This window comes from Aethina tumida, chromosome 3, assembly GCF_024364675.1.
Source record: "Aethina tumida isolate Nest 87 chromosome 3, icAetTumi1.1, whole genome shotgun sequence".
NCBI lineage: Eukaryota > Metazoa > Arthropoda > Insecta > Coleoptera > Nitidulidae > Aethina > Aethina tumida.
This window is the reverse complement of record NC_065437.1, coordinates 11,120,093-11,137,850: the sequence shown is the minus strand read 5'-3', so window position 1 is coordinate 11,137,850 and position 17,758 is coordinate 11,120,093. Positions and strand designations below refer to the sequence as shown.

The following is a 17,758-nucleotide window of genomic DNA, read 5'->3' as shown; positions in this document are numbered from 1 at the left end:
TGCGCTCGGTAGCCGTAACACCGTACAGTACCACACACACACACACACATGGAATACGCGGCAGCGAGGCAAAGCGCAACTTTCGTGGACCTTGTTTCGAGGTCCCAGCGAGGTCGCGTCGCAAGGTTGAAGAACGCCCGTCTCGCTGTGCGACCTTTTCCGCCACCGTCGTGACGCCGCCAAAGGGCGTGCGTCTAACGGTACTTGTCCGCAGTATCAGGAAGAAATTTCTTTAAGTACCTTTAAGTGTTCAGGAAAAATGTAATGTTTTTTAGTACCTACCTTATTATTTATACCATGTAATTGTTTTGAAGAAGGGTACAAGTGTTACAAGTTGAAGCAAGGTTCCCTCCACTTCCTGACTTGCCGGAAGTGACCTTAAGGCAACCTAACAATGTTTGTTTCGTTCCCTAACAGCGTGGTACCGCGTACTTCAAAGCTTAGTCAAAAAGTTTCAAATTAAAAAGATTTGACCATCAAATAAAATCTTGAATGTTTAATTTGAGATCTACGGAAACTTCGAGAACAATGCTTTCTTTAAGGAATAACATTGAACCTAATTAAACTCGTGTTCCAAATTTCAATTTTGCCAAACAATGGCTACAATATCTTTGTTCCTAGATGGATGTTAATATTAATATTTCTATTTAAACCAAATCAGCCGTCTTGTGAGTGACTGTTTTTGAATATCACAAGGTTACATTACGAATACAAATAAGGATCCAATGCATTTTTTTTCTGAAATGATTAATTAAATTAACAAATTTATTCACCACATGCATCGATGGATGTAGATAACATTCATCTAGTTTTTGCGTTAAAACTGTGTTCATTACTTGCAGAATGAATGTGAGAATTATACCATCGGATGATAGGTATGGAGTAGCATAGAATATGATGCGGCTCTCCGGAGCCGTATCATTTTTGCTTATTATCTCGAATTACTTTCATATCGCCGATTGGACGTCTGCTCAAGGAGTTACAACACATGCAAAAAAATCACTACTCGTTATAAAATGATCGCAGTAATTTATTCTACGCCTACTCTCAAGTAACGACATTGAACCATTATTCTAATACACATCCAACATTTTCAACGCCTGAAAATTATAATAACCGGCTCAATTTAACGAATTAAAAGTGTGCAATGGAACGCCGAAGACTAAACGAATCCTGGTTAAGGAAGTGGAGCGGACCACTCCTAATTGGTGATCAGGATTTTCTGAAGGCCGATGGACTTCTGTTCTCTTCCGCGTTGTTTACGTTACTATATCACAACGTAATAAACATCAAAACTACGTGTTTATTTCGCTGTTGTTTTTGGCGGCGTGACGTCCATCCATTTCGTCGTGTTAATGGTACGTTTATGACTTGATCCGAGGAACAGATTGTGTGGAGGAAAATGTCAGGGTTATGAATTTTGGAAGGCATTATAAACAAAATGCTGATGCACTTCAGCTAATTAGGTGAGGACAAAGAAATGGAAGGAAATCACTTGGTGTGTGATCAAAGTGATCGAAATTGATCGGCGATTGTTGCCGGACCCTCGTAGCAACGAGTTGCGGCTCAATGTCACTTCTAATCGGCCGAAGGCGTTTTCAATGAACGCGTCCGTCTCTCTCTCGTCCCGTTTCGGATTCCCTGGTGCCGGACTTCTAGCCCCTGCACCACGTTCGGTATCTGTGTCAAGTTCTACGCGGTGTACGCGGCACCGTGTCGCAACCCGCGACATTAACCCAAAAACATTGACAATGGCACTACTTTTTGTCGTGGTGACCCCGGTGGCGGCCGTCCACGTAAGAATCCTACCGGGGTTTACGTAATTGTAGTATTGTTGCGGGCATGGTTGTGGAAGACCTTGGCTTCGGGTTTTGGGCGATACAAACAGTGTGGTTGGGGGTTACAAGAATGGCTTCATGGGTGCTACGATAGCACCGATGTTGTAGTAATATCTGGCTATGTTTATAGTGTTTGCTTAAGGTGGGATTTCCTTCTCTATCAAAAAAATCTCCGATAACTTTATGTACACAATGATAATCTTTACTATAATTAAAAAACACTACTTGAATGTGTTTTCATCTGATTTGATAATTCATTGATGTTGGTTTTTCCAGTACTTGAACCACAACAGTTCCTCATTGTTGTTATATTTACGGTTATTATTTATATTTCAATTTGCATTACTTTCCTCGTATAAAAATAAGATTAAAGTACGAGAATGAAATCTTGATTATCAAATTCTCAAGGTTCTAATTATAATATAATGATCATAAAATATACAGAGTAATTTGCCTAACTTAGTTATTAGAAAAGTTCGTGGTATTTTTATAGCAATTATAACATCAACTTCTTTTCTAATTTACTCCAATTCTGTCATGACATAATCTTTATTATTTTCAGTAGAATATCCTGTATATTTTTGGATTTTAAAATTCTGCATAAAATGCCTATACCATGTGATACGCATAAACCCAATAATTTTTGAATTATTAATTTTTTTTACAAACATTTTGACAGACTAATGGTTTAAAATGTCTGTAAAATTAATTTTTAACATACATGTTAACCAAGGACCCTCTTATAAGAAGTCGTTATTAGAACTCGTAAATTTCGTGTTCGTTATTTACGTTTAATTTAATACACAATAACTTTGTTATTAAAAGGTATTTATTTTGTGAATTATTTGACAACATATTTTTGGTAAAATTTCTGTTAATATTCATTATATTAGAGTATAAATATGTCAAATTTTTTGGAAAAAAAATAAATCAAAAGAAATTGGGTTTAAATATAGAATTTAAAAATCCTTTGAATTGTTCCATTGAAAATTAATTGATGTATTAAATTAAGATGCACAAAATTAAACCTAAATAACGGAAACCCTGTATAAAATTTGAGAATATAACATATTAAAGAATGTTCTTTGGTTAAAGTGTATACTAAAAATGAACTTTCCTTAAATTAAAATTAATAACTCAAGAACTATTGGATTTAGGTGTAGAACATGGTACAGCCATTATATTTGTATTTACATGTAGAATTTAAAAAACTAAAAACATACAGGTTGTTCAATTGAAAATAACAAAATTATTGATGTTTTAAGATTCACAAAATTAAACAATAATAAGAAACACCCTATATAAAATTTCTTATAAGAAGTTCCTTGGTTAATGTGTATGCCAAAAATTAACTTTCCAGCACCAAAATTCGTGACTTTATTTTAGTTAGACCATCAATATATTCATTTTTAATTAAAAACTCAGAAACTATTGAGTAGTAGTTGAAGTATAATATATGGTATAGTCATTTTACGGGAAATTACATGTAGAATTAAAAAATCTAAAAATATACGGGGTGTTTAATTGAAAATTCGAATGCGAATCTGAATGTGGAAATGAAATTTGTTCAAAACAAATTTTAAAAATAGTTTAGGTCATGTTATAATTGCTATAAAAGTTTCAAATCACTATATTTTCCTGTTCTCTATAAACATCCACCTTTTATCTTATTTGCTGTGCTGTATGCACAATAATAACATTTAATTTAATTAAAAAACACTACAACAAACTACTTAAATGTACTTTTTCAGCTGATAAAAATTCATTCATGTTGGTTTTTCCTGTATTTGAACAATAGTTCCTCATTATTATTATATTTACGGTTACTCATTATATTTCATTTTCTATTACTTTTCTTGATTTAAAAAAAATAAGATTTAAGTATTGATTATCAAATTGTCAAGGTTTTAATTATAATATAATGAACATAAAATATATTTTATGAACAAATACTAAAAAATAGAAATATGGTAATAAATTTTTATAAAACTATTCTATGTGATTGTAATTCCAAGGTTTTAGAATAATAGTAATAGTAAATATTAATAACTTTATTTATACTTTATGCTTATTGTCAAATTTAGGTCCAAGCAAATTTTCTCCAGAACTTATTAATAAAATAAAAAATATCACAAAGAAATTTAAAATAACTCACCAAATAAAAATAATCTAATCATGTTTAAAGCGGGGAATGAAAAATATGTGACTCACTGCATGTCTGTCTTGTTTAATTAACAAATATTTAGTCTAATAACATTACAGGAAAACATCATAATTTAAACTTTTTATCAGCAATTTTTTTTAAGACTTTAAACCACTTTAATCCACACTATGGATCTTGAAGTATTTATTGACTTAAGTCTAGTTTTATTTAGTTCTAATTTATAAGAACTTACTAGATATATTTAGACTTATATCAATAATAATTTTATTATCTTTGTCTGTTTTTTTTTTTCTTTTAATATTGTAACAAGATTGGACGATTAATCTGCCAATGCATCATCGTACACCAGACGATCGTTTGGTGTGTTGCAACACGACATTGTACCAAAAACATTGACAATGGCACTACTTTTTCCAATCGACATTTACGCAACCTTCCCAGCCTGGTGCGCGAGATCACGTCGGTCTATTCTGCGGCACTCTAATTACATAATTTTAAATATTTTATTGCGTACCAGCACCACAGGCCGGCGGAATCCTTTTCGGCTGCTGTGACCTTGTGCACAAGACAAGATGAATCACTGTTCTCGAACGGACCAAAACTTGAGCAACTCCGTTCGTTTTTTTGGATGCTGTTTGATTTCACAAGGATATCTTTGTTTTAATTATTTTTATCCTGGTGACGTTGAATGAGTATGAAGGTTTTAGTGTGAAATTACCACGCCTTTCGTCGTCCTTACAACGTACAATTGTTGGTTGGCATCGCCGCCAATACTTTTATTAAATATAAATGTGTCCTTACAATTGTAATTAAAAACGTATTTTCAATGCGCTCTGAATTAAAAATGAACGTTCCAACAAAAAAACTGTAACCTTAGAGTAGAAGGTACTGCTTATAAATAGAAAACGAATCATTCGATCGTTTAAGGTTAGATTCAAGTTGTGGGAAAAGGGGCAAAGAGTAATAGGAGTAAAAAGTACTAAATAACTTTATCTTTTGGCCCATATTTGACGGGTACATTTTTCGATAATCCGTGGGAAAACAAAACATTTAATGCCCGTATATAGTTCAAATTGAACAATAATATTTGGGTCAAGGATTCCGATTTGTTTATGTAAAGTGTGTATTATTTTCCCCGTTACTCCATTATTCACGCCTATCACCCGATAAAATTTATTTACTAATAGATTACTTGTATTTGGTAACAATATTTCACGACACTGTTGTAACTGTGACACTAATTGTGATGCTTTTTTGCAGGTACGACCAAAACTGTTTAGTAGTAAGTGGCCTATCAGATCTTAGTTAAGGTTGACACCCATTTTTCTACCTAATTCTCCTTGACCTGAAATTTTCGTGAATCGCAACTAATCGAGGACCACCATCAATGTCGTACCGTACTACTAAAATTGCGGTGCGTATACGACGAATAACTTGCAGGTGCCAAGAAAAATGTTTTAGAAAGGATAAATCACGAATACTGAAATTAATTATTAGTTGAATTGAATTTGGCCCTGGCGTTGACCATGACGAGCAGCAGTGGACCTGGCAATTGTTCGATTAGAGGCGCACAATAACTTCAATCACATAAATGTAAATCAAGGAAAGATTAGGAATTAGCTCTCTGTACCTTTAGAAGATGTAACTAACTATAACTAAATTACTTCTAATTGTCAATTTGTATCTAAGTTATTGGTAATTTGTAAGCGTACCACGGTACTGTGAGCAATGGGCGACCAATATAAATAATAAAAACGTGGTGTGAAATAATTTTCACGTTCACGATCGCACTGAACGATTGTATTGCTAACCAACAAGAAATCCAGTAACCTTCTGCCATGGTTTTCCTTGTTGAGCAATGGACATAGCCAGCCAGTAATAAAATAATATACAAGAGGTCATCAGATGGATTTTTACATGCACTAGTTGCCATTGACTGTTCTCTATTTGGTAACACCGCTTCGATGCAGACGGGAACGTCGATTAGACGACTCCATCGAATAGGAAACGATCGAAGATAATGATAAATAAATGCCTAGGAGTGTTTAATGAATATTTGATAAATATCAATCAGAATGTTTGCTGTTGCAAATGGAGGACGAATTGAGTTATTGGATTTTCAATGTTTTGGGAACGTCAAGTAGAAATTACGATGAATTGAATCAACGATTCTTTGTTTTCTCCACGCCACCATTGGTATTTCATTCACGAATTCAGGTTATAATCGGCCTTTATCGACACGGCGATCGTATATTTATAAATAGCAAATGTCACAGATAAATTTAAATATAATGGGACTATATATGTGTGATAAACAATGATTACCTTGATTTTTATCCGCTCGTCCTTGCATTTCCTTAACAAACTTAAGGGACCTGCGATTGATTCCATTTTCGTGTAGATGTTGGTTTTGTTCACCTTCTTCGTGTTTTGTACGGGCACTGAAAATAAATAATTGTGATAAAATCGTTGTAAAACGCGTCTTATTTGGCGATAAATCTTAAAATTACAAATATTAAATGTGTAAGTACTTAAATGCTTCAAGATTAATTTACATTTAGATAGTGCCATGAAAATGAAAATTGGCGGTAGGGTTTTCAAAGAAGTAATGTGTACATTCATGTTTCATAATGACTCACATGTTAATAACTAGTTATCTACCTATTTGACTATTTTAATATATTGCTGATAGTAATATGACGTAAATGTCAAGAACCTCTAAAACATTAACTATGTACAAGAACAATAGATTTCACAGTTTATTTAAAACTGTATATGTAAATCTAATTTTGATACTTAATACTTAAAGATGACTAAAAATTGCATAGTATAATTAGAACAACTTCATCAGCAAATAATATGAATAACAGAATTGATACATGACGATAATTAACACTTCTAGACACAAGATGACTAGAAAGTACTAGTACTATAAATGTAAGACAATATCATTAGAACAAAAATCAAAACGACTTATGATATAAATGAGCCTTTAAAATAACATTGATACATGATAATAATTAACATCTCAAGATGACTAGAGAGTACTAGTACTAGAAATGTAAGAAGACAATAATTCAAAAGAAAATAATTAAACTAAACCTCAAATTGATGATAATTTACACCTAAAGATGTCTTGGGGAGTACTAGTACTAGAAATGTAAGAAGACAATAATTCAAAAGAAATTAATTAAAATAAACATCAAATCGACTTATGATATGAATAAGCCTTTAAATTAACAGAACTAATACATGATGATAATTAACACCTAAAGATGTCTAGAGAGTACTAGTACTAAAAATGTAAGAAGACAATAATTCAAAAGAAAATCATTGAAATAAACATCAAATCGACTTATGATATGAATGAACCTTTAAAATAACAAAGCTAATACATGATGATAATTAACACCTAAAGATGTCTAGAGAGTACCTGTACTAGAAATGTAAGAGAACAATAATTCAAAAGAAAATCATTAAAATAAACATCAAATCGAATTATGATATGAATGAGCCTTTAAATTAACAGAGCTAATACACGATGATAATTAACACCTAAAGATGTCTAGAGAGTACTAGTACTAAAAATATAAGAAGACAATAATTCAAAAGGAAATCATTAAAGCAAACATCAAATCGACTTATGATATGAATGAGCCTTTAAATTAACATAGCTAATACATGATAATAATTAACATCTAAAGATGTCTAGAGAGTACTGGAACTAGAAATGTAAAAAGACAATTTTTCAAAAGAAAATCATTAAAATAAACATCATATCGACTTATGATATGAATGAGCCTTTAAATTAACATAGCTAATATATGATGATAATTAACATCTAAAGATGTCTAGAGAGTACTGGTACTAGAAATGTAAAAAGACAATAATTTAAAAGAAAATCATTAAAATAAACATCATATCGACTTATTATATGAATGAGCCTTTAATTTAACAGAACTAATACATGATGATAATTAACACCTAAAGATGTGTAGAGTGTACTAGTGCTAGAAATGTAATAAGTCAATAATTCAAAAGAAAATCATTAAAATAAACATCAAATCGACTTATAATATGAATGAGCCTTTAAATTAACAGACCTAATACATGATGATAATTAACACCTAAAGATGTCAAGAGAGAACTAGTACTAGAAATGTAATAAGACAATAATTCAAAAGAAAATCATTAAAATAAACATCAAATCGACTTATGATATGAATGAGCCTTTAAATTAACAGAGCTAATACACGATGATAATTAACACCTAAAGATGTCCAAAGAGTACTAGTACTAAAAATATAAGAAGACAATAATTCAAAAGGAAATCATTAAAGCAAACATCAAATCAACTTATGATATGAATGAGCCTTTAAATTAACATAGCTAATACATGATGATAATTAACATCTAAAGATGTCTAGAGAGTACTGGTACTAGAAATGTAAAAAGACAATAATTTAAAAGAAAATCATTAAAATAAACATCATATCGACTTATTATATGAATGAGCCTTTAATTTAACATAGCTAATACATGATGATAATTAACACCTAAAGATGTCTAGAGAGTACTAGTACTAAAAATGTAAGAAGACAATAATTCAAAAGAAAATCATTGAAATAAACATCAAATCGACTTATGATATGAATGAACCTTTAAAATAACAAAGCTAATACATGATGATAATTAACACCTAAAGATGTCTAGAGAGTACCAGTACTAGAAATGTAAGAAGACAATAATTCAAAAGAAAATCATTAAAATAAACATCAAATCGAATTATGATATGAATGAGCCTTTAAATTAACAGAGCTAATACACGATGATAATTAACACCTAAAGATGTCTAGAGAGTACTAGTACTAAAAATATAAGAAGACAATAATTCAAAAGGAAATCATTAAAGCAAACATCAAATCGACTTATGATATGAATGAGCCTTTAAATTAACATAGCTAATACATGATAATAATTAACATCTAAAGATGTCTAGAGAGTACTGGAACTAGAAATGTAAAAAGACAATTTTTCAAAAGAAAATCATTAAAATAAACATCATATCGACTTATGATATGAATGAGCCTTTAAATTAACATAGCTAATACATGATGATAATTAACATCTAAAGATGTCTAGAGAGTACTGGTACTAGAAATGTAAAAAGACAATAATTTAAAAGAAAATCATTAAAATAAACATCATATCGACTTATTATATGAATGAGCCTTTAATTTAAAATAGCTAATACATGATGATAATTAACACCTAAAGATGTCTAGAGTGTACTAGTGCTAGAAATGTAATAAGTCAATAATTCAAAAGAAAATCATTAAAATAAACATCAAATCGACTTATGATATGAATGAGCCTTTAAATTAACAGACCTAATACATGATGATAATTAACACCTAAAGATGTCAAGAGAGTACTAGTACTAGAAATGTAAGAAGACAATAATTCAAAAGAAAATCATTAAAATAAACATCAAATCGACTTACGATATGAATGAGCTTTTAAATTAACATAGCTAATACATGATGGTAATTAACACCTAAAGATGTCTAGAGAGTACTAGAACCAGAAATGTAAGAAGACAATAATTAAAAAAAATATTAAAACAAACATCAAATCGACTTATAATGTGAATGAACCTTTAAAATAACAGAACTGATACATGATGATAATTAACACCTAAAGATACAGTACTAGTACCAGAAATGTAAGAAGAGAATAATTCAAAACAAAATCATTGAAGCAAATATTAAATTGATACATTATGGTAACCAACACCTAAAGACGACTAGACAGTACTAGTACTAGAAACGTAAGAAGACAATAACTCAAAATAACTTCATATACACAAACATCTCTTAAGGTATGAATGAATCTTTAAAATAACAAAATTAATACGTGATGAGAATTAACAAATGAAGATGAGTACAAATTTATAAGTTTAATAAGCTAATTTAGAACTATACCATATGAAACAACTTTATCTTCAACGTTAAAAAATCATCTGATGATAAAAAACCTTAAAAATAACAAAAATTGCAACACAAAAAGACGTGAACGCAGCAACAGAAAAATTGGATGTAGGTACAGGCGATGCGGCCACGAAACCGATCAATCTCAGCTGGACCGGAGCTCGAGGCACGAACCGCGGAACGTCTTACGGTCGGCCGTCGATGATGCAGTTTCGCATTTCTTATGTAATGTGTCACAAAAGGATTACCCCGCCGACTCGCGGCACCGCGAGAGCAGAACTCAGCGCGCCGCATTCTTAAAATAGCGCTCTGCCCTCGACTTGCCAAGTTGCCATGTGCAACGGCCGATGGAGGCCGGCCATCGTACTCTCCCAGATTATCTACCAAGACCATCTGAATCTTTCGTGATTCCAGTAAATTATTTTGTATGCAGTTCATTTTTCTTCTTACACTTGTTATTTGTTAATCAGTATTAGAATTAGATTAGAAGTGGTAGTCATCATCGTGTTCTCTGTGCCAATCATTCAGATACCACGAGAACAAATCAAGTAAATATTAGTCACATATTGTGCAATCTTAAATTATTCCGCTTATCATGAACTAAAATCCCACCGCAAGTTACTGGTTTAAGAACAGCATCTGCGTATCGACACAATATTGAATTGCTTTAAGCACGATGAATGATGATATTTATCCTTAAATAACATCTATGTGGACACTCAATCGGTTCCAATTGCATCAATCGAAGGTGTTATTAAATCTCCGGCCACTTGAGGCTCAATTGACATGGTTGGAATAGCTGGCGTTAAATCGACCGTCTGGTTTGTCCGCCGTGCAACTCAATTTGGGCTTCCAGTAATTGGCAGGTTAATTATTTTTTTCTGCATGAAATGATTGAAATAAAGAAGCTCTCTAAATGGCTGGACCACCTGGAGGAAAGCATTAAACATGACCTGGTTCACTCACTGAGGAAGAGAGTCGTCTCCTTTTGATGATGTGGACGTAGAAAAAACAAAACAAGGAAAACCTAGAGCTAACATGTTGGCAGATGGAAAACCGCCAACGACCTGCAATTTTTCCAAGTGACGTGGCAACGTGGTGCTACGTTCGGTGCGGTAACATCAACATTGGCTCTGCCCGAGGTGAATGAACCGGCACGGAGTTCGCACATATCGCGGTGTGCCTGCGATGTCAGTCGCACACTGCAGCGACGGTTCCTTGCTGTCGGTCGTGGCGACGCGGGAAAACTGCAGGATAGGAAATTCGGGATAGGGGACACCTCAATGTGGCAACCTCTAAGGTACAAGCTGAAGGAGGAACATTTTTGACACCAACTAGGAGAGCAGAATAAAAAGACTTCGAAAAGAAGCAAATGTAGATGAAGTTTCTATTATTCCACTTTACTATATTAATTCAAAATATCATTAGAACAAACATCAAATTAACTCATGATATGAATGAGCCTTTAAAATAACAAAATTGATACATTAATAACACCTTAATGATGTCTAGAAAGTATTAGTGCTAGAAATGTAATAAAAGTATAATTTAAAACAATATCATTAGAACAAACATCAAATTGGCTTATAATATGAATGATACTTTAAAATAACAAAATTTATACATGATAATAATTAACACCAAAAGGTGACTAGAGAGTACTAGTACTATAAATGTAAGAAGACAGTAATTCAAAACAATATAATTAGAGCATGAATAGAATGAGCCTTTAAAATAACAGAATTAATACATAATTATAATTAACACCTAAATATGACTAGAGAGTACTAGTACTAGAAATGTAAGAGGACAATAATTAAAAAGAAAATCGTTAAAACAACTAATACATAATGATAATTAGCATCTAAAAATATCTATAGAGTACCAGTACCAGAAATGTAAGACCACAATTCAAAAGAGAATCATTAAAACAACATTAAATCGACTTATGATATGAATGAACCTTTAAAATAACAGAGCTAATACTTCAGTACTAGTACTAGAAATGTAAGAAGACAATAATTCAAAATAAAATCATTAAAATAAACAACAACTCGACTTATGATATGAATGAGGCTTTAAAATAACAGAGCTAATACACGATGATAATTAACATAAAGATGTCCAGAGAGTACTAGTACTAGAAATGTAAGAAGACAATAATTCAAAAGAAAATCATTAAAATAAACATCAAATCGACTTATGATATGAATGAACCTTTAAAATAACAGAGCTAATACTTGATGATAATTAACACCTAAAAATGTCTAGAGAGTACTAGTACTAGAAATGTAATAAGACAATAATTCAAAATAAAATCATTAAAATAAATAACAAATCGACTTATGATATGAATAAGGCTTTAAAATAACAGAGCTAATACACGATGATAATTAACACCTAAAGATGTCCAGAGAGTACTAGTACTAGAAATGTAAGAAGACAATAATTCAAAAGAAAATCATTAAAATAAACATCAAATCGACTTATGATATGAATGAACCTTTAAAATAACAGAGCTCATACATGACGATAATTAACACCTAAAGATGTCTATAGAGTACTAGTACTAGAAATGTAAGAAGACAATAATTCAAAAGAAAATCATTAAAATAAACATGAAATCGACTTATGATATGAATGAGCCTTTAAATTAACAGAGCTAATGCATGATGATAATTAACACCTAAAGATGTCTAGAGAGTACTAGTACTAGAAATGTAAGAAGACAATAATTCAAAAGAAAATCATTAAAATAAACATCAAACCGACTTATCATATGAATGAACCTTTAAAATAATAGAGCTAATACATGATAATGTGGCAACATCGAAGATACAACCAGAAGAAGTCAATTTTGTCACCAACCAGGAGGAGCAGAACAAAAAGACTTCGAAAAGAAGCAAATGTAGATGAAGTTTCTATTATTCCATTTTACTATACAACAATAACTGTTAGGCAAAATTTAAATTTGTAATCGGGTATCACTCATTCATGTATCTGTAATGGCCTCATGTGGTCACATTTGAATGTATAATGGTCTATAAATATTAAACCGGAGTATTAGTATCAGAATAAAACATACCGTGAATTTCTACAAATAAATTAAACCTTTACATTTGATGAAAGTCATCAGATAATATAAAACAATGTAATAATGATAAGTTGAGCAAAAATGCCTATTAGAAATACACGATTATTTATGATACAGTCCATTTACTTCAATTAATGATTACTAATTAATGAATTATCTCAGATATAATTGCTGTTAACGCATTTAAATTGATTCGCGTCGGTACACAAGGATTTATAGGTATAACTGTCTCGGGCCATTTATATGACATAATTTCTTGTTCCTGTACGCAGACGGAGATTATTTACTTACGTGTGTTTATGTCATTCCAACGTTTTTCCAAACTTTCCCTTTATTTACTAGTGAAAGGTTTATTTGTTGCAGTCAAACCATCAATCGCGTTCCCTCTCAATACCCATATAATTGCTGGAAGATTTTAAGACTACTTAAAGTGCGCATTATTCCTGAAAATAACTCACTTTCACAGAAACCACTAAAACAACGTCCATCCAGACGTGGAGCGTTTAAATTCCACGATAATAAAATTGTGACGAATAACGGGCCGCATGATTATCGCCTTTATTAGACGAGGTTAATGCATGGGTACAAAACATGAATTGAAAATTATTTACGACCGCCATAAAACACCGTTTGTAATACAAATATCACCCGAGTGAGCCTAAAAATAATGCAAGTTATTATGTAAGATTATGCCGGGCATTTTTATTACGGACCGTGATTTACGATCGTGCAAGTAACAACCTACTGAAATTATACACAAAACGAAAATAAATATCGGAAGAAAGCGTAAACAGTGTGCGCATTGAATGGGCAATTAATGACGGGAATTACACTGGTCTTCTGTCTATTGGTGCGATGGCGGAAGACAAAACTTGGTGATTTGTCCCGTGTAGTGCACTCTTAAATTGAAATATAAATATTCCATGAAAAATATCACTTCAAACGAATTCTTGGCACGCTGAGACTCGCACTTAATTTAAGCACAAAGCTTTTTCAAATTGTTTGGACAGACTAACAAAATAAAAAAATCATCTCAATCCCCGGCATTAAAGTGTTGAGCAGATGTTTTAAGTTTTTCAAGTGGTTTTGAAACAACACAATGATAATACATAACCGCCTATCATCATGGATTTAAATTGTGCCGTTCGTATTTTTAGATGAAATTTACCGTTTTAGATTGATCTTAAGGTCTCGTACACAAGGAGTATGTGGAAACTTCCAAGTCGGCAGAATATTTATGAGGCTATTTTTATAGGTTGTAATAAATCAAAAATAGATTTTTACTAGGTCCGTCTGCGACTGCGAGAATAGAACAATAATCGAACTGGAGCAATTTCTTCTTGAAACATCTTTGTAAAATATATTCCAGTACAAAACCTTTTGAAGAATTTGAGAAAACACTTTTAGAATCTCAGTACTTATTCTAATTGGAATGTGAAATACAGAATAAATTGAGTGCTATCAAATATAATAAAAGATAAAATTCACAAAATGTGAAATGTATTTCAAAACAAAAAATGTTAAAGGATTTGAGGAAACACTTCATAAATATTAGTACTAAACTAAGTAATAAAGTGAAAAAAGTGAAGATTAGGAATTAGAGAAACAGAATAATTTGGGTACTATCAAATTCGAAAAGAAGTTCAAAATTCACAAAATATGAAATACATTCCATTACAAAAATGTTGAAGGATTTGAGAAAATGCCTTTTAAATATTCATACTCATTCTAAATTGGGTTAAAATGTGAAGGAAATGAATATTTGTAATGTGAAATGCAGAAAAAATTAGGTACTATCAATTGTAAATTATAAATTGGGTCAAAATGTCAAGAAAACAAAGATTTGTAATGTGAAATACAGAAAAAATTAAGTACTATCAAATATGAAAAGAATTTAAAAATTCACAAAATGTAAAATATATTTCAATACAAAAAATGTTGAAGGATTTGAGGAAACATTTCATGAATTTAGTACTAAATTAAGTAATAAAGTGAAGGAAGTGGAGAGTAGGAATTAGAAAAACAGAATAATTTAGGTACTATCAAATACCAATCAATTATAAAGAGAATTTAAAAATTCACAAAATGTGAAATATATTTCAATATAAAAAATGTTGAAGGATTCTAAATTGGGTTAAAATGTGAAGGAAACGAAGATTTGTAATGTGAAATACAGAAAAAATTAGGTACTCTGAAATATGAAGAGAATTTAAAAAATTACAAAATGTGAAATATATTTCAATATAAAAAATGTTAAAGAATTTGAGGAAACACATTCTTGATTAAGTCAAAAAATGAAAAAAACGAAGAGTCGAATGTGAAATATAAATAAATTGGGTACTACCAAATACGACGAGGAGTTAAAAATTTACAAAATGTGAAATATATTCTAATACAAAAAATGTTGAAGGATTGGAGGAAAGAAATATTACTCATTCTAAATGAATTCAAAAGTGAAAAATTGGACTGTGAATATAAAATAAATTAAGTACCTCTAAAAGTGAAGAGAAATTAAAATTTGTAAGTAGTATTCCAATACTAACAATTTTAAAGGATTTGAGAAAACATTTTTGAATAGTACCATTAATTCTAAATTAAGTCAAAAAGTGAAGGAAGCAAAGAGTCGAATGTGAAATATAGAATAAATTGAGTACTATCAAATACGAAGAGGAGAGTTCCAAAAGTGAAGAGAAATTAAAATTTCTAAGAAGTATTCTAATACTAATAATTTTAAAGGATTTGAGGAATCATTTTTTGAAGAGTACTATTAATTCTAAATTTAGTCAAAAAGTGAAGGGACGGAAGAGTTAGGATGTAAAATATACAACAAATTGATACTATCAAATATAAAGCAAAGTTTAAAAAAATCTTTTGAATAACAGTATTCATTCTAATTTAACTCAAAAAGTAAAGGACGCGACAAGTTGAACTGTGAAATACAAAATAAAATGAGTACTAACAAAAATGAAGAGAAATTAAAAATTCACAAAATGTGAAATATATTCCAAGAAAAAAAATTTAAAAAATTTCGAATTAAGGTAAAAAGTAAAAGAAGCGAAAGAGTTGAAATATAAAATACATAAAAAATTGGGTACTACCAAAAATAAAGAGAAATCAAAAATTAATAAAATTGAAATACATTCCAGCACAAATGTTTTGAAGGATTTGAGGAAATATTTTTTAAATATAAGTACTCAAATCACAGTTGGAATATGAAATACACAATAAATTGAGTACTATCAAATATGAAGAGAAATTAACACACAACACAAAATTGCCATCTTAAAGAATGACAGTTGTGTCATTGATACTTGGTCGAGAAAACTAATTGACATGGAACGGTGTCGGAAAGTGTGCAGTAAAAGCGTGATGTAATAGGAGTTAACCTTCCTGGTCGTACCGGCGTCCATTTCGGTTCAGTTGAGTGCATGCTAAAAGCACGGTGCATGCACCAACCACTACTGTGCACCGTCCATGAAATTGCCGTTCGATGTTCTTCACCTCGCCCATTTAAATAGTTAATTTCCTGGAAACCCGGCTCATCATCATGTTTTAATCGTAAAAAAATCCGCACTCCACGATGAACAGACACATCAAGACCGGTTTTTAAAGAATATTGTTATTAATTAAAACACTATAAGTACACCTTATTGCGGATATGTTAGTTAATAGATCTGTAACTGTATTAGTTACTAAAAAGTTTCCTGGTACCCTGTAGCACATAAAAGCCACGTGCTGGTCCATAACGAAGAGAAGCCTTTAATCTTACGCTGTTCCAGCGGGCTAAAAATACCAAAAATATGTTAGTAGATACGAGACGGTGTTAAAATTAGTGAACGCAAGACAGTGAGTGGGTCATCAAAACAGACAAAACGGTCGGAGATGCGTTCCGAAGATTGCACCTCGGCGCAGAGCACCTCGCAGATAGCGATTTTGCCCATAATCGAAAATAGCCCAATTATGTAAGTGGCAACAATAATAAATAGTAAGTTCCGTGCCAAGTCTGTCAGGTCGGGCTCTGTGAGGCACGGGCACCGAGCCTTCGGTACATTGCCCCCTAATAAAACCGCATAACATCCACAAGCAGTTGCCGAGTGTGTTTGTGCCTCCATGCCGGTCGCCTCCGTAATATCTGCCAGTACCGAACACAAAAGTCTAAATTTAAATCGGCCTGTCAATGACTCCTCAATGTCCGATCATATGTTCGTGAATCGCCCGCACAAATGCCCTACTTACGCTCGACGCTAACCTGCGGGATAACTCGGGCGGCGTTGCCGCAATCCCGGTACCAACGACTGGTAAAAACGTCGGGGATTGCGACTAACGGTTCAATAGTAAAGATTGACAAGTTTCTCAGATTAAATTTTAGTATTTGCTTCACATCAGCCTAACTTAAGGATGAAATAAAGAAATATTTACTTTTTAGTAGAAAACTAAAATACTTTTTCATCGTCCAACTTTCTTGTTCTAAAAATCATCATAATGTTGATGATAAACAATTAGTAACAATTGAATAATGATGAGTTACTCAGATTCTCTTCATTTCAGCTTCACTTAAAGCTGAAAACTGATGCAAAATCTACTTCTTCATCTCCAAAAACTACTACCTTCCTTGTACTACCCATAATTCAAAATTCTATCAGCAAACTAATAAGATAATACAAGAATCAAC

At 31.7% G+C, this 17,758-nt stretch overlaps 2 protein-coding genes across 2 annotated transcripts in view; one reads left to right on the top strand and one right to left on the bottom strand.

Annotated features, from left to right (window-relative positions):
- LOC109604748 (ecdysone-induced protein 74EF) overlaps nucleotides 1-17,758 on the top strand; it is a 194,849-nt gene that overhangs the window by 14,026 nt on the left and 163,065 nt on the right. The gene's annotated exons all lie outside the window — the stretch shown is intronic.
- The window catches only part of LOC109600364 (U7 snRNA-associated Sm-like protein LSm11), a 28,665-nt gene that overhangs the window by 6,866 nt on the left and 4,041 nt on the right, over nucleotides 1-17,758 (bottom strand). Inside the window, exon 2 of the mRNA XM_020016510.2 lies at nucleotides 6,328-6,443. Within this exon, the coding sequence (XP_019872069.1) occupies nucleotides 6,328-6,443 (116 nt within the window). The remainder of the gene's footprint in view (nucleotides 1-6,327; nucleotides 6,444-17,758) is intronic.